Raw genomic sequence first — 18,616 nt, forward strand, 5'->3', positions numbered from 1 at the left:
GATCTCCCACAGGCCTATGATGACCCAAGCAACTGCATTCCTGGTCTACTACTTCCCCTGGGAAGGTGCTTTTATTCCAAACATAAGCCTTGCAAAAAGCAGTAATAAAATCCTGTGCAAAAAGCAGTAATAAAATCCTGTGAACAATCACCATTTAGCAAATTATCTTCCTCTCTGCTTCAAACACACAGGCAGGCCCACTGACTAGAGTGTACATTTTTTCTGTAGCATTTTTTGGTCAAGGGAATGTGGCTGTGCCATAACCTTCTTCTGTGCTTCTTCTCTTCTCTTATTCACCAGAGGATCTCTAGTAATCAGCACAGGTCCTGCTTGATACGTTCTACATAAAAGTTTACTAAATGAACAGGATAGTACCTTAAGACAAAATTGTCCCTCTGAGGCCGGGCATGGTGGCCCATGCCTGTAATCCCAGCACTTTGGGAGGCAAAGGCAGGTGGATCACCTGAAATCAGGACTTTGAGAGCAGCCTGGCCAACATGGTGAAACTAAAAATACAAAAAAATTAGCCAGGCACAGTGGCGGATGCCTGTAATCCTAGCTACTCGGGAGGCTGAGGCAGAAGAATCACTTGAACCCAGGAGATGGAGGTTGCAGTGAGCCGAGATCACACCATTGCACTCCAGCTTGGACAACAAGAGTGAAACTCCGTCTCAAAAACAGAAAAAAAATTGTCCCTCTGATGTGGTTTGGCTGTGTCCCCACCCAAATCTCATCTTGAATTGTAGCTCCCAAGATTCCCACGTGTCATGGGAGGGACCTGGTGGGAGGTAATTACGTCATGGGGGCAAGTCTTTCCTATGCTGTTCTTATGACAGTGAATAAGTCTCATGAGATCTGATGGTTTTATAAAGGGGAGTTCCCCTGCACATGCTCTCTTGCCTGCTGCCATGTAAGACATCACTTTGCTCTTCCTTCATCTTCCACCATGATTGTGAGGCCTCTCCTGCCATGTGGAACTGCGAGTCCATTAAACCTCTTTCCTTTATAAATTACCCAGTTTCGAGTATGTCTTTATTAGCAGCATGAGAATAGACTAATGCAACCTCTCTCCTTTTCCTTTCTCCGTATGTCCCATGAGAGTATAAGCTAAAATAACTAGGGAAAAGGTGAAGTGTGGTAAATATAATATTTTTCTAAGAAGTAACGGCACTAGAAGACAAGCATGATTAATGTCCTTTTGACAATTATCACAAAATAAAAAACAAGAAACACCACAATACAAATATAATTGGGTTTTCAAAGAAACCAAGTTACATGCATATATAGCCACACACTTCATCTGAGAACCTTGGCACTGTTTGTTTTTTATTATAGCTAGACACAAAATGCCCAAAGATATACAAAACAAACAATACAAATTTTAAACACTTTTACAAAGGTGAAAATATAAAGAAATGAAGACTATGGATTTATGTTTGCAAACATTAATTTCCTTTGAATCCTGTCTGGTGCTAAAACCTAACAGTTTATCAGAATTTGTATTTGATACAACTATTTTTAAAATTATAGTGGACAAAACTAATGAAATTCTAATCATCAATAGCCTATGACAAATAACTATTATAATTAAAATTAATACAATCTTCAACTATTCTCCTAAGTACTGTTGCTATAATTTTCTGTTTATTAAAACTTTTTATTTTAGGGAAAAAAACTGACCTTACTGCTATTCCTGGAAAAAGAATTAATAAACTTTCATTAAATATTCAATCTCAACTTTTAAAGCTTAAAGCTCTTTATTTCTGCTAATCTGAAACTACTTTTGGTTCACTGCTAACTTTTAAAATATCTTAATCAATGTGATTTAAGGTCATTTTGTCTGCAGAGTGCTCATGTTTTTCATCCTTATACCAAAGCAGTAAGGCAAAAAAGCAGTTCCTTTTCCAAATCAGACAAAGAGAAAATATTCATCCATTTTAAAAGTCAAGAACTAGAACTGCTGCAAATGATCCGACCAACAGGAAATTAAGGCTGCTGTGATTTTCCTTTATATTTAAATCATAAAGTAAGATTAGCAGTGCTATTCCCTGTGAAAGTTGAATTTATAACCTTTGGGCTTGAATCACAGGACATAAATATTGCCATTTCTGTTTATACGTCTAAGACACTGTTGTTTTCACAATGAGTTTTGATAAGTTTTTAGATGCAATTAGAAAACACTACACAATGCTGAGAAAGTGCACAACTCTGCTACAAGGAGATACATGCTAGAGGTTTAAGAGCAGATTCTAGTGTTTGGTGAGCATTGGCACAGTCTGCCCCAGCCTGGCACACAGATGTACAGGATACACACTACCCAGCATGGCACGTAGTTGGGGAGCAGGGGCTAAGGCCTTTCAATGCTCCAAAGTGTCTGGCCCTCTATTGCTAAAAGCAAGATTCATGGTTTTGCAAGAACTTTTGGGCACCAGCTAGAGTATATCCTGTTTGCTGCAACATTCTTGAGGCAAGTCCTTCTAGATATGTGAAAGAGAAAAATCATGTAACCTCTCCTATAAAAGATTTCCCAAAATCATTTTCTAGCATGAATGTGAACCAGGCTTCACAGTATATATCTACCAGTATTAGCACCATTATTTTAGCCTGCACTGAGGTAAAGATAAACTCTCAGACAGCTTTGGGTAGAAATTCCAGCAGCAATCTTGAGTGGGGTGTTTACAGCAGCATTCTTTCTGATCATTAAGTTGTATGAAGAACCATTTGAATCCAGGTATATATATACAAGTATATACGGAAGCTGATGATAAAATACAAAGCTAGGCTAGCAGGAGAAATACAGCAAAACAGAACTCTCATTTTAAAATTTAAACTATGTCATTACTGGGTTGATGAAGTCAAAGATTTGATAAAATATACTGAACCAATAGCACAAAGCTGGCTTTATAAACCATCAATACTCAGAAATTTCTTTTTTCAGAGCATGGTCAAGTTTACTGCAGGTGCTACCCATCGACATCCAGAACCTACATTTAACCAGGTCAGTCTATTTGTCCTCTGCTTGTTACATATTCTGTTTCATAAAAAAGGTGAGTAGCCCTTCCCCAATTATTTTTTATTTGTGTAGAAAAACCTCTCTGGAATTTGTACTTATTTTTATAAAGGATGCAGTGGAAAAGACGTTAAAACTCTGTAAAAAATTTAAAAGGGTACAATATGTTTCAGCAAATGAAAACGTAGTTAAGAGATAACTGGACAAAAAGAGGTGATTCTCTAATTTAGTTCCTATAAGCTGATAAGGTGAAACAATAATGTTAAAATAAAACACTTAATGAAAAATTTTCAAATTGCTTTTCCTCTCCCTTTAAAATCCCTTAACATATAAAATAAATAAGAAAGCTGAGATATATAGCTAGCTTTTTGGAGCAACACAAAACTAATTTTTCAAAGGAGAATAATTACCATTATTTATCAAATAGAATATAACTTTGGAGTCTGAACAGCAATGGAATTCAGCCAGTCTCCAGTTGGAGCTGACCTCCATATTTAGGCAGAAGCACTAGGCCAGTGCTTACTGCTCAGGCAGAAATTTATCATGCAATTTGACCAAGAGTCTTCAAAAATGCTCAGCAGTAGTATTTTCATCTGACTCTGTCGAGATTCAGAAAATAGGAATAACTTCCCCCTGCAGCCTATAGAAACATTTTAGGGAAATAGTTTAAGATCTGTACTTAACCTAAAAATTCCGCTGAATACTGAAGACCCTTCTTCAGAAAACACAAGTAGTCATTCTTCTTTTATAAATCTTCTGATGCTAACTGCACCTAACTGGTAATATACATGGAGGCATAGCTTAGCTGTGTTTGCCAGAACGCTAATTACTATATAAGATCTTTCAGTTCCCTGTCAGTCAGTTCATTCACTTCCATGATCTTCTCTAAGTGTTCCATATATCGGCCATGGTCCTGCAGGAAATGAGGGACCCTCATGTTTTCGGTAACTGCCAATCCTTTTAAGCGATCCACATCTTCATAAGAAACCTGAAAAAAGGAAGATGAGTTAAATTAAAAATGTAATTACAATGTACATTTTAAGGATGAAATTCTTCCCTGGGCCTTAAATGAAAGTATACAGATCATTTGTCAAATTATTTTAATAGCTGCAAAGTAACAAAAATCAGTGACTTACATTTTCTTCACTGTGTTAAATAATAATGTATTTCTCTGCCCCTTATACCATGACCATATTAAAAGAGTATTATTATTATTTTTTTCCTGAGATGGAGTTTCATTCTTGTTGCCCAGGCTGGAGTGCAGTGGCATGATCTTGGCTCACTGCAACCTCCACCTCCTGGGTTCAGGTGATTCTCCTGCCTCAGCCTCCTGAGTAGCTGGGATTACGGGCGCCCGCCACCACACCTGGCTAATTTTTTGTATTTTTAGTAGAGATGATGTTTCATTAGCCAGGCTGGTCTCGAACTCCTGACCTCAGGTGATCCACCCACCTTGGCCTCCCAAAGTGCTGGGAATACAGGCGTAAGCCACCGTGCCCAGCCTAAAAGATTATTTTAAAAAGTCAAATTTGATTTAATACTCTACCTTGAACCTACTCAGTTTGTCTAAAAATTAGACAGCCATACTTAATATATTTGTGTGTGAGAGAGACTCTAAAACCAAACAAGTCTTCTGGCTAAATCAAAATAAAAGAATCAAAATAACTAGAATATAAATGACATATTATTAAATTAGAAAAATTAGCACAATTATACAGGGTGAGCATCCCAAATCCAAAAATGCAAAATCTGAAATGCTGCAAACTTTTGGAGCACCCACGTGATGCTCACAGAAAATACTCATTGGAGCATGTGGAATTTCCAATTTGGGGATTTCAGATGCTCAACTAGTAAAGAATGTAAATACTCCAAAATTCAAAAAAAATCCAAAATCCAAAACACTTCTAGTCCCAAGCATTTTAGAGAAGAGATACTCAATCCATATATTAAGTTCCTATTTCTCTTTAATTTAGGATACATAATGATTTGTGATTTGTATTACATCTTCTTGCTTTTATTTTGAATTTTTGTAAAAAAGTTCACATCTTTTTAATTCTCCTATTTAAGAAGCTAGTCTCTCACAGGTACTTATATTAGGTTTAAGGATGAAGCTTTTAAAGTTCTATAAATTATCTTTATTCTTAAATTTGTTTAAGAGATAGGGTCTTTCTCTGTCACCCTAGCAGGAGTGCAGTGATGCAATCACAGCTCAGTGTAGCCTCGAACTCCTGGGCTCAAGCGATCCTTCCCATTTAGCCTCCCTACAGACATGTGCCACCATGCCAGGCTAATTTGTTTTTGTTTTTGTGGGGGGGGGGGGTCTTGCTATGTTGCCCAGGCTGGTCTCGAACTCCTCGTCTCAAGTGATCCTCTCGCCTCCACCTCCCAAAGTGCTGTGATTACAGGTGTGAGCCACAATGCCTGGCCTTAAATTATCTTCAAATTCTAAAACATAGTTGACTTTAAAAACTATAGTCTTCTGATCAATACTCTTCCAGGCTCAGTAGGAAGGCTTTAGGAAAAGAACTCAGCCCGGTGCCAGTGGCCCACACCTGTAATCCCAGCACTTTGGGAGGCTGAGGTGGGATGATCACTTGAGGTCAGGAGTTCGAGACTAGCCTGGCCAACGTGGCGAAACCCCGTCTCTACTAAAAATACAAAAATTAGCTGGGTTTGGTGGCAGGTGCCTGTAATCTGAGCTACTTGGGAGGCTAAGGCAGGAGAATCATTTGAACCCAGGAGACGGGAGGTTGCAGTGAGCCGAGATCACGCCACTGCACTCCAGCCTGGGCGACAGAGTAAGACTCCATCTCAAAAAATAAATAAATAGCCGGGAGCGGTGGCTCACGCCTGTAATCCTAGCACTTTGGGAGGCCGAGGCAGGCGCATCCCGAGGTCAGGAGTTTGAGACCAGCCTGACCAACACGGAGAAACCCTGTCTCTACTAAAAATACAAAATTAGCCGGGCGTGGTGGTGCATGCCTGTAATCTCAGCTACTCAGGGAGGCTGAGGCAGGAGAATTGCTTGAACCCGGGAGGCAAAGGTTGCAGTGAGCCAAGATTGCGCCATTGCACCCAGCCTGGGCAACAAGAGCAAAAACTCCGTATCAAAAAAATAAATAAATAAATAAAATAAAAGAACTCATGTTCATATTATATCTATATTTTATGAAGGTTTTTAAAGTTTTACTATTAATATTATTTATTTGGTATTTATACCACTAAATGTAATCAAAATAGGTTTGTTGATATTGGTATGGTTTAATAATTCTTAAACTATTCTCAGTTTATTATAGGAAAGATTAAATATACTGACATTGAGAAACAAGGTTCTCATTTTAAGAGATGGTACATACAAATATGGAATAGCAGAGGAGGTATGAAAGAATCTTGTAGGGTCTGATGTGAATTGCAGTGCCCTTATGATTTAACAAATAGATATGATTTGCTCACTGAAAAGGTCTAGAAGCAAGAGTACCCCAGTAGCAAGGAACACACCAAGAACTCAGCTCCTGTTTTTAAAATACCAATTAAAAGGAAACAAGACTTCATTAGAGAAATGGCTGATCTGAGATTTGGGTAGGAAAAGTACAAACTGTGCCCAGACATTTTACTGTGTCAGAAAACATGGAGACATGTTTAAGACACAGGCACAGCCATGAAAAAGTTGAATAAAGTTAAGTCCAATTAAGTCCATAATAATACTACAAAAACGGGGAGTGACAAAGAAATATAAAAGAATTAGAAGATCTCTATTTTGTTACCACCAGTGTAATTGATTTGGGAAAAGATCAAGGGTTATTAGGGAATAGTCCATTCATAAATATCACCCCAAAGACTATTTACTAATACAATGGGGGAAAGGTACTTTTACAATGGGGAGATCTGGTGGTCACTAACTTAACCCAGGTGATCAAACACAGCAGGTTATCAAACACCCAGATGATCAAATGGAGCAAAATGACACGTACTTTCTAATGTGATGCAATGGGAAGTACACATCACTTATGTAGTATTCTTGGCAAAAATGTTTAACCTGAATCTCATCAGAAGGAAACAATCTGATAATCCATATTGTAGGAATTCTCAAGAAAACTGTGCCGATCTTTTTTTTTATTTTTATTTTATTTTATTTATTTATTTATTTTTTTTTTTTGAGACAGGGTCTGGCTCTGTCTCCCAGGCTGGAGTGCAGTGGTACGATCATGGCTTCACTGCAGCCTCGACCTCCTGGGCTCAAGTGACCCTCCCACCTCAGCTTCCCGAGTAGCTGGGACTAAGGTGTGTGCCACCATGCCTGGCTACTTCTTAAAATTTTTTATAAAGACAGGGTTTCCCCATGTTGCCCAGGCTGCTCTCAAACTCCTGGCCTCAAGTGATCCTCCTGCCTCAGCCTCCCACCTTGGCCTCCCAAAGTGTTGGGTTTGTGGGCGTGAGCCACCTTGCCCAGCCCGAGTCTTAACAATGTCATGAAAAAAAAAACAGAAAGAATGAGGCAAGGGGAGACTATCACAGATTAAAAGAGATGAAGGATTATAACCAAATGCAATGTATAAATCTTGATTGGATCTCAGATCACAAAAAAGGAGCTACAGAGGACATTTTGGAGGCACTTTGGAAAATTTGAAGTGGACTCTATTTTAGATGTTATATTTAATCAATAATAAATTTCTTTTTATTATTAACAAAATCATATCGTAATGTCAGAAAATATCCTGTTCTTAGGAGATATTATGGGGGGAAGTGTTTTAGGTGCAGCTTACTTCAAAATGCTTTTATAGTTTTCAGAAAATGCTTTTTAGAAAAATATGTATACACAAATAAAAATAAAACAATATGTATTCCCAAATTTCCTATTCCTTTATCTCTTATTGACCAAAAAGAAATTTTACAATTTGGTTCTATTACAGAACCAGATTTCTTCCCTCTTGATACGACATAAAGAAAATTTGTTCTGACAATAAAGTAAAAATAGTGTGAAGCTAAGTCTTATTTAATGCTAAGCTTGAGTGAGGGGAATGCTGATCTGGTGTGTTCGGGGACTATGTGCCATGGCTTCTACTCACCTTCCCGAGAGCAGTCAGCAGATGGAAGTCTATGGTATCTCTGTATCGGAGGATTTGAAGAATTCCATCCAAGTATACCTGGTCTTTACTAAAACACCCTGGAGGAACCAGAATAGTGTTTACTTTCTGATGTTTAGAAAAATTACTAAGTAGATATCAACCCATTCCATTTACTGTAGGAATCAGTCCTGTATTAAAAATATTCTAGTTTGCCAACATTTATTTTTATTTTTATTTAACTATCTTCATTACATAAAATGTCAGGTCTTGGGAAGTGCCAGGATGGTATGCAGACTAGAACCTTAAGAATTCCTTCTCCTCACACATCCTCCCCATTATTAAAATAACAATTCTTTCCTCACTATAGAGACTGATAATTTTAAATATATGAGTCTTAGAAATATGATTATCCCACCTTCCCCTACTCCCACCGTTCAGTCATAACTCCCATTGTGCACTGAAGGCATCTGAGTGGGGAGGCCTGAGCAGGATAGTTTTAGAGCAGGTACATCTCAATAAAGGTAGTGGAGAGACGCAGGATTTTAGAAACTCCTGGTATTTAGAATATTAATAATCCTCACCCTCCATTAAACAAAAACAAACTGTGGTTTTAAAGCATAAATTTTGACATTAGTTCCTCTCTATGTAAACAACTAGAACTAGATTTTGGAGAGCATGTAGGTTTAAAAAATAGAAAAAAATGGATAAAGACATGAAAAGTAGAACATTTCATGAATCTGAACCTAGTTAGAAAAGGATGTTCTGTTTACACAGTGAACCTTTTTCCCATCCTGACATAATTTGTGTAATTTTAAAAAAAATTTTGCTCTATTAAATTAATTAAAATTCTACCACATGGAGTCACATATTAAGGAATTATTGTTAATTTGGTTAGGTATGCTAATAGCATGAGGATGATTTAAAAAATTGTCCTAATCAGAGATGCACATTGAAATATTTATGGGTAAAAGGACATGATGTTGGAATTGGCTTTAAAATAGTATAGGAAAACGAATTTGGAAGAATAGACGAACCACAGTTAGAAAATGTTGATAATAGCTATGATCAGGTAATATATTACTGGAGTTCAGCATATTAATCATTCTTTTGTATACATTTGAAATTTTCCATAATAAAACATGAAAAACACAGAAGTATGTGAAAAAAAGAAAAAAAGGACTAGTCTAAAAATGATGAGCCTCCACGGGGTGGGTATCAAAGGCAACATGGAAGCCCTGTGCATCTGGGTACAGAGTACTAAAATCCAGGCAAAGGAATCTAAAAAGAACACTCAAAAATGCCCTTGAAAAAAAGAGTACAAATTAAGAAACATTTGTTTAAAAGTCATTTTGAATTTCAGGTTAGTTCAGTATATCAACAAATTTTCTTCTAAGAGTATTGAGAAGAGTATTCTAAGAAATGGCAGACACGTTACTTATCTGAAATCCCGCCTGGAATTGGCTATGCACACATGAAAGACAGGAGAGAGATGTCCTTCTCTTTCCTGCTTCCTATCTTACCTGCTCCTGGCTCTAAGGCACTACGCTGTCATACGATTACAACACTAGTATGAAATGTTAATGTGGGCTGTGCTAGCAACATAACCATCACTAATTTGAGTAAGTATTTACCAAGCTCCAAATAAATAGTTTAAAAACACTCTTAGGCCGGGCATGGTGGCTCATGCCTGTAGTCCCAGCACTTTGGGAGGCCGAGGCGGTTGGATCACCTGAAGTCAGGACTTCAAGACCAGCCTGGCCAATAGGGTGAAATCCCATCCCTACTAAAAATACAAAATTAGCTGGGCATATTGGTGCATGCCTTCAGTCCCAGCTACTTGGGAGGCTGAGGCAGGAGAATCACCTGAACCCAGAAGGCAGAGGTTGCAGTGAGCTGAGATCGCACCACTGTACTCCAGACTAGGTGATAAGAGTCATACTCTATCTCAAAAAAAAAAGTAGAGACTGCCTCTCTAGATTCTGCCTCTCTGGGCAGGGCATCTCTGAAAGAAAGGCAGCAGCCCCACTAAGGGGCTTATAAATAAAACTCCCATCTCGCTGGGACAGAGCACCTGGGGGAAGGGGTGGCAGTGGGCGCAACTTCAGCAGACTTAAACGTTCCTGCCTGCCGGCTCTGAAGACAGCAGCGGATCTCCCAGCACAGTGCTCGAGCTTTGCTAAGGGACAGACTGCCTCACAGCAATAAAATGATCAAAATATTGATACATGCTACAACATGAATGAATTTTGAAAACATGCTAACTGAAAGAAGCCCACCACAAAAAATCACATATTAGATAATTCTATTTCTATAAAATGTTCAAAACAGGTAAATCTAGGGATGAAAAGAACACCAAAAGCAGTTGCTTAGAGCTGGAGAGAGGGGAGGAAATGGGGAATGAATGCTAATGGGTATGGGTTTCTTTTGAGGTAATGAAAACATTCTGGAATTAGACAATGGTGATGGTTGTACAACTCTGAATATTCTAAAAATCACTGAACTCTACATTTTAAATGGGTAAATTGTATGGCATGTGAATTATATCTCAGTATAGCTGTTTTTTAAAAAGTCAAAGACAGAGAAAGCAAAAAAAGCAAAAAAAAAAAAAAATGTTAACAATAAGTGAATCCAGATGAAGGGTAGATGGGTGTTCATTCTAAGATTATTTCCATATTCTATAGGTCTGAGATTTTTCAAAATTGAGCTGGGTAAAAATAATGCTAAGAAAATGTGGTTTGGGAAAACCAGTTCTGACCTCAGGTAACAAAGATTTAATTTTTTTAAGTAAGTGAATTTTGTGATTCAGGGATTAGGATATAAACAAAATCACTAGACAACTAGTCAGTGAGTCAGAAAACCTACAGTTAAGGGACACCCACCTGGTTGGGAAGTATCAGTCCATCCCCTCTTGGCCCGTACACAATAATCCCATCTTGTATTGGGGTCCTTGACAAACCTGCCAATATCTTTGAAGAGTTCACAAAAAGACATTTGGCTGGCTTGATAAACAGTGTAGTAGAGGAGGGCAGCCCTCCATAAAAAAGGGTCTTTTCTAAACAGAACACTGTGAATGCTTGCTAGTCCTTCCTCTGTGGGATTATTTGGCTTTAGCTCATGTTTTTTACGTCCAGTCCAACTGTTCCATGGCTGCTGGAGGTTGTTAATACCTCGAAAATAATGTGTACCTATGGAGAAGAAAAGTTACATGAAGAAGAAGAAATGCCATTCTTGTTTTAATTCTTCCCCCAAAGTTAGATTCCATCAACAATCCTAAAACCAGCCAGGCGCGGTGGCTCATGCCTGTAATCCCAGCACTTTGGAAGGCCGAGGCATGCGGATCACTTGAGTTCAGGAGTTGGAGACCAGCCTGGGCAACATGGTGAAACATGTCTACCAGAAATACAAAAAATTAGCTGGGTGTGGTGGTGTGCACCTGGGGTCCCAGCTACTCAGGAGGCTGAGGTGAAGAGGATCACTTAAGCCTGGGAGGCAGAGGTTGCAGTGAGCTGAGATCCTGCCACTGTGCCCAAGAATGGGCGACAGACCGAGATCCCATCTCAAAAAAAAAAAAAAAATTCTAAAGCCAAATTGATGTGTGCCTACAAATCAAAACAAAGTAGAAAATGACCTGATCCTAACATCTCTTGGGTGTGAAGGAGTACACTGCCTTCAAAAGGATCACATGTCTCAAGAGAGGAGGTATAACCTTTATAACAATTTACTTTTTTAAAGAGAAGAATCACAGACTTAATATTTGAAAAGAACCTCAAAGATACCTTAATTCAACCCCCTCAGTTTAATGTAGGGGAAATCTAGAGCAGCTAAATGACTTTCCAGGTTCAATACACCTAAACACTTCCCTTAAAAAATCTAGTTTGAAATGAGACATAAATACATTAGCTTCAGTCCAAGTGAAGCTCATGACTTCTTGCTAAATTTTCTTCTACTAAGAAAATAAAATAAATACTACTAAGAAAAAACCCCTTCTAAAAGAACATTTCTTTAGAGCTAATTCCTGATATTACAAATAAACAAATGGAAAGGATTGCCCCTACCTATTTCATGCCTCAGCATTCCCTCCAGCCAATGCTCACGTGCAGTGGACACATTGATAGTCAGAGTCGGACATCCATTTACTACTGTCATTGACGCTCGGGAAAGCAGGTCCTCAGTGAGATGAACTACAATCTAAGGGGCAAGAGAAAAAGTACACAGACATAAAACAAAACATAAAGGTAAGGGGAGAAGCTTTCACAGAAAACAATGGGCCTGTAAATTAACACTTTTTTGTTTATAACCACCTTAAATCTCCCAGAAACCAAGAAGGAATGTGCAGCCAAACCACCTGTGACCCTTCTAATTTTGACCCTTTGGGAACTCAAGAAACTTCCATGAGTTTAAGGGAAAGTAGATGGCTGTGCTGAGGAAGACACGAAGGACTTAAAACTGTACCTCTGAGGTGTCGTAAATACGCTCCCTGACTAAACTGATGCAGAAGAAGATACAGGTGCCAGAATCCAGCTCATTGGCAGCACCAAGGCTTTGAGACTGACCACTAAGAAGACTAATAAGAGAGGCTTCTGGGGCAAATCTCTTCATTAGCAATTTTCATAAAGTAATTCATCTAATCCCACAAGTTATACAGAAATGGCAGTAAGAAAAACAAAAAGACACTGAACACATCAAAACAATTCAATGCAACAGGAACTTAACAGTATTGAGTAAGAAATCTGGGCGACTAATTTAATGAGTAAAATAGTTGGGAAAACAAAATCTACAGAAAAGAACTACGACTAGGCTGGGTGCAGTGGCTCATGCCTGTAATCCCAGCACTCTGGGAGGCCAAGGCAGGCGGATGACCTGAGGTCAGGAGTTCGAGACCAGCCTGGCCAACACAGCAAAAACACTGTCTCTACTAAAACTACAAAAATTAGCTGGGTGTGGTGGCTGGTGCCTGTAATCCCAGCTACTAGGGAGGCTGAGGCAGGAGAATCACTTGAACCCAGGAGGCGGAGGTTGCAGTGAGCCGAGATTCACCACTGCACTCCAGTCTGGGCAACAGAGCGAGACTCCATTTCAAAAAATAAAATAAATAAAATAAAATAAAATAAACTATGACTGTCAATGACAGTAATTCCTTGTGTTCACTCGCAATTCATACCTCCCCTAGGCAGCCTTCCTTCATCATGTACTTCCTAACGTGACTCCAGATTCGAGTTTTAGAGAGCAAGCTACCACCAGTGGCTTGTTCAAATTTTTCATAACTTCCATATTTCTGTAAAGTCAGTTCCATAATATTGATAGACTGTAAAAGAAAGAGAGATAATGAAAGTAAACAGCCTCATATTACTTTGAGATGTCATAAGCTAGCTATGTTATTTATTGTGACCTATTCTAGGTTTATTGATTTCCAAATTAAACTGCAACTGAAGTGCCAAACTTTTCTAATCCTAAACAACTGCCACTCATTTTCGCAAATTTGTACAAATGCCTGTACACTTTAGCAATACGAACTCTTCCCCTGTGTTCATTTCTCCTTAACATGCTGACAGAGGGCTCAAGAACTGCGTATCTCAAGTGCTAACATCTGATAGGCTGAGAAACTGGGGAGAGGGGCTCCTGGCTTCTCTAAGATAATTTGGTGGTTTGGCAGGAGAACTCAGAGTGGAAGGTATGTCTCCACGCAAGTCAATAGATTACCATTGCCCTTTGAATGAAAAAAAAAAATTTCAAAATTTTAAGAACACACATAAGAATCAGTCTGACCCCAAAAACTGTTGAAATAAAAATTTAAAAAAAATTTTTTTAAAGAATTGGCCAGGCACGGTGGCTCATGCCTGTAATCCCAGCACTTTGGGAGGCTGAGGCAGGCGGATCACTTGAGGCCAGGAGCTCAAGACCAGCCTGGTCCACATGGTGAAACCCTGTCTTTACTAAAAATATAAAAAAATAGCCAGACATGGTGGCACATGCTTGTAGTCCCAGCTACTTGGGAGGCTGAAGCAGAAGAATCCTTGCACAACCCAGGAGGCGGAGGTGGTGGTGAGCCGAGATCGCGCCATTGCACTCCAGCCTGGGCAACAAGAGTGAAACTCCATCTCAAAAAAAAGAAAAAAAAAAAAAAAAGCAATCAGTCTTCTGCAACAATCTATCTATTTTCCTGGGCTACTCTTTGGCAGAAAACAAATTCTCAACATTAATAAAAATATCTTTATCTTTCAGTCAAGGCAGGATATTATCTACTTTTCATTCTTCATAAATTTTTGCAGCAAAGGAATAAGAAAGTTGAGATATTTTTTCACATATGCACAAATTAACACACATATGCAGAATGGAGAACTAAAAATAACTGGTAAGGAATCACAAATTATCAGTATCTATGGGAAAGTCATAGAAAGGAACACCTGAGGAAAAAGAAAATTGCTTTTCAAAGGCCTTTTGGGAAAAAAAGCTACAAAATTCAACTCTATCTTACATGAATTGTGTAAGAACCTAGGGAATTCATATACATGTCATATAAAGTCTGTAGTTTCTGAGCTGTCAGACTAGTAAAGAGATTACATGTACAAGATCTGGAGTTGATGCCATGGCTCTGTCCTCTTCTGGCTGTGCTATCATGAGCAAGTCACTAAACTTGTTTATTACTATTATTATTATTATTATTATTATTAGACTAGTCCAGTGCAGCAGCGAGAAAAGGGAAAGAGTAGAGCAAGGAGTTTGACCTGTAACTGATGTGAACAATCAATTGAGATAACTCACTACCTTCTGACTGGCCTCAGCCTCCTCATTTGTAAATGAGGATAACAATAATAACATCTACTTCATGGTTTTATTGAGAAAATTTAGTTAACCTTTATAAAGCATGGTGTCTGTGACATAATAAGTAGTCAATACATATTATCTATTATATCATCATTGGTATGTTACCACTGAGGACTAAACTCTGATCTTTGTTTTCCTCTCTTGCCCAAATTCCTATCTAAAGGGCCAGCAGGCTCATGCCCTTTAAACCATAAAATCTCATAAGATGGGTCTTATTTAACCCTATATAGTGTGGCTTACTTTCCAACCTGACTCTGGCATAACATCACAAGACTGATAAAGAAGGAAATAAAAATATTTTACCCCAAAATATGTTTCTTTGCCATATGTTGAAATGGCCCTGCAAAGCTCTTTTGTGGGGGTAAATTCTGCATCTGTTGAATCTCTATAACATAACTAGACCTTTCCCTTTCCAGGCCCTCCCAGTCCTGAAGACATCAACTGAGAGTCTAGCACCTTTTTAATGTATTTATATATTTTTGTTTCTCTGGATACAGTATCTTGCTCTGTCACCCAGGTCGGAGCACAGTAGCGCGATCATGGCTCACTGTAGACTCAACCTCCTGGCCTCAAGGGATCCTCCCATCTCAGTCTCCTGAGTAGCTGGGACAACAGACATACACCACCATGCTGGCTAATTTTTAAAATTTTTTGTAGAGACAGTCTTGCTGTGTTACCCAGGCTGGTCAATTCCTGGCCTTAAATGATCCTCCCACCTCCACCTCCCAAAGTGCTGGGATTACCGGTATGAGTCACCATGCCCAGTATCTAGCAACTTTTATTTTTATTTTTAATTAAAAAAAAAATAGAGACAAGGTCTCACTATGTTGACCAGGCTAGTCCTGAACTCAAGGTCAAGTGATCCTCCCATCTCAGCCTCCCAAAATGCTAGGATTATACATTTTAAAGGTTTGAATAAGAAACATTTGTCATCTATTATCTCTAAGGGTGGCCACCTATGAGACTTCATCTATGTAATAAGAACCTTGGCCTCTAGCCTCCCTTAACTTAAACCAAATACTCCTTTCTATTGATTCCAAGTTTTCAGATAACTTAACTCTTTCAATCAACTGCCAATCAGAAAATCTTTGAATCCACCTATATCCTGTAAGCCCCCTCTTTGAGTTGTCCTATCTTTTTAGACCAAACCAATGCATTCCTCACATGTATTGATTGAGACATAAGATGTTTCCCTAAAATGTATAAAACCAAGCTGTAACCCAACCACCGTGGACACATCTTCTCAGGACCTCTTGAGACTATGTCTCAGGCCATGGTCCTTCATATTTGTCTTAGAATAAACCTTTTTTTTAAGTATTTTTACAGTTTGTCAACACCATTCTCTATAAATAACACCACTGTAGGTAACATGCCTGAAACAAAAATTACAAGAAAGCTCACATACTGCAAGTCATAATTCAACATATATATCACTAATTGAAAAATATACATTACTAATAAGCTAGGCATATATCATTAAGTTATCATAATAAGAAATGGCTTCAGTAGGCTTTGCCTGGCTTCTGGTCCCAAAACTGTTACTGAAAGCCTTGCTATTCAAAGTATAGTCTGAAGGCCAGCAGCACTGGCGTGGCATGGGAACCGGTGCCAAATGCAGAATTTTGGCCACTTACCACCTTCATGCCTATTGATTCAGAATCTGCATTTTAACAAGATCCCCAGGTGATTCAAGTGCATGTAAAATGTGAGAGGGATTTCAGAGAAGGGCAAATACAAGTGCTCCAGAAGCTGATTAATCCATATGACAACTAAGACAATTAAAAGCACAAATTAGCATATAATTAAAAACCCATTTTAGCAGATTAGCATACTTTGCATACACTAACCTAATAGTCACCAGTTATCCATGTATCAAAGAGTGAGAAGAATGTGACAAATGTGGCCTGAAGAATTGCAGAAGAGAAGTGGTACCTTGTATTAATATATTGAACTGTGAAGACTTAAAAATGGTTAAAAATTATCTCTAAGAAGTATTATGATTTCTGCTTATAGATCTTTTTTTTATTTTCTTGAAACGGAGTCTCACTCTGTTGCCAGGCTGAGGTGCAGTGGCACGATCTCGGCTCACTGCAGCCTCCACCTTCCAGGTGTTGCCCAGGCTGTTCTCAAATTCCTGAGTGATTCTCCTGCCTCAGCCTCCTGAGTAGCTGGGATTACAGGCATCTGCCATCACGCCCGGCTAATTTTTGTATTTTTTAGTAGAGATGAGGTTTCACCATGTTGGCCAGGCTGGTCTCGAACTCCTGGCCTCAAGTGATCTGCCTGTCTCGGCCTCCTAAAGTTAGTGCTGGGATTATAGGCATGAGCCACCGCGCTTGGCCTGCTTATAGGTCTTTTAAAGCATGTACTTAATTTCAGATAAAATTATAATAGCTTTTCTAAGGCATATGCTTACTCGGTAGGAAAATGTGGTTATCTGGTTATTTCTTGTAGCAAATATAAAAGTCTAGAGAATTATGAAAAACTTAAATACACGTGTTCCTTGTTATCACAGATCACAGAATGAATGACTAAATCAAAGAATGGATAAAAGCAGTGGGATTTTTGTTTGTTTCTTTGCTGAGGGAATGCAATCCTTCTATCACAATGGTACATAACAGCATATCACCTCCTTTGTTTCATCTTGACTTGCACGGCACCACCATAGTGTCAACACTTAATGGGAGCTACATCAATGTTCCTAAAAGGCAATCTTAATATTCAGCTTTAAATATTACATTATATTCAATCACTCTTCTCTGAATGTCTAGCCTTTCATTATCTTTATTGATTCTTTTCTTCATCAGTTTTTCAACTGGTCCAACACAGACAGACTTATCAGTGATCTGCAGCATCCTTCACTGATCCTAAGAAGTAACCTCCCCCCATCTGCATTATAATATCCTACAGCATAGAGATAGCGACAGTAGCTGAATTGGTGGAAATAAGTTCAAGCTTGAAGAAAGAAATCACGTTGAATGGCAATAAGTCAATCACTTCATCAGTGAATATTTTGTTACAATGATTTCTGCTTCCTTATACAACTTCTTAACTGCAGGCCAGATATTTTGAGTCTAATCCCAATTTTGGAAAATGGAAACAGTAGCTTTAAAAGGCACAGGGAAGCTTGGAGGAATATACTGAAAGGCTGAAGTTCATGTCTGGGAATCAGATGATTGATGGGTTACACTGATGTTTATTATTTGTATTTTTTCAGAAGTTTTAAAATTCCTCACAATATGTAATATGTTAGTGCTATGATCAGAAGTAAAAAGTTATTTTATTTTAAAAGGGAGAAAAAAGGTAGTTTATCCGCTCCCCCTAGAGTTCAGAGAATCAATGTTTACACCACTTGAAGAATCAGGCATTCACACACCTGCACATGGGTAACACTTTTAGAGGCAATAAATTTCATGTCAAACCTCTCTCTTCTCCATTATATCATCACTTATGTTAATAATAAAAATACATCTCCCAATATAATATATAACTCCAAAGAAAAAGAATGGGTAAGAAGAAAAAAGAGATGTGATACATTGCATTCCGGGATATGTGGTTCCCTTACTTGAAGTCCTATAGCCAAAGGTAGACTCCTGATTGTAATACATCATGGGAAATGCAGGTTTTAATTTTCTGCATTGCTATAATCTGAATATTTATGCCCCACCCACATTCTTATTTTGAAATCCTAACCCCCAAGGTGAGGGTATTAGGA

General features: G+C 38.5%; 1 protein-coding gene across 10 annotated transcripts in view; it reads right to left on the minus strand.

Moving 5' to 3' along the window:
• Positions 1-1,304: 1,304 nt before the first annotated feature.
• The window catches only part of MATCAP2 (microtubule associated tyrosine carboxypeptidase 2), a 65,977-nt gene continuing 48,665 nt past the window's right edge, over positions 1,305-18,616 (minus strand). For 6 of the 10 annotated variants that reach the window (XM_055115844.2, XM_055115840.2, XM_034963939.3 and 3 more), the window contains 5 exons: positions 13,238-13,381; positions 12,132-12,264; positions 10,956-11,261; positions 8,077-8,174; positions 1,305-3,998 (listed from right to left, as the gene is read on the minus strand). In XM_055115844.2, coding sequence (XP_054971819.1) covers positions 3,840-3,998; positions 8,077-8,174; positions 10,956-11,261; positions 12,132-12,264; positions 13,238-13,381 — 840 coding nt within the window. In that variant the 3' untranslated portion in view covers positions 1,305-3,839. The remainder of the gene's footprint in view (positions 3,999-8,076; positions 8,175-10,955; positions 11,262-12,131; positions 12,265-13,237; positions 13,382-18,616) is intronic. The other 4 variants (XM_055115841.2, XM_063606201.1, XM_034963940.4 and 1 more) reach the window with 1 other exon arrangement.

This window comes from Pan paniscus, chromosome 6 (assembly GCF_029289425.2).
Source record: "Pan paniscus chromosome 6, NHGRI_mPanPan1-v2.0_pri, whole genome shotgun sequence".
Lineage (NCBI taxonomy): Eukaryota > Metazoa > Chordata > Mammalia > Primates > Hominidae > Pan > Pan paniscus.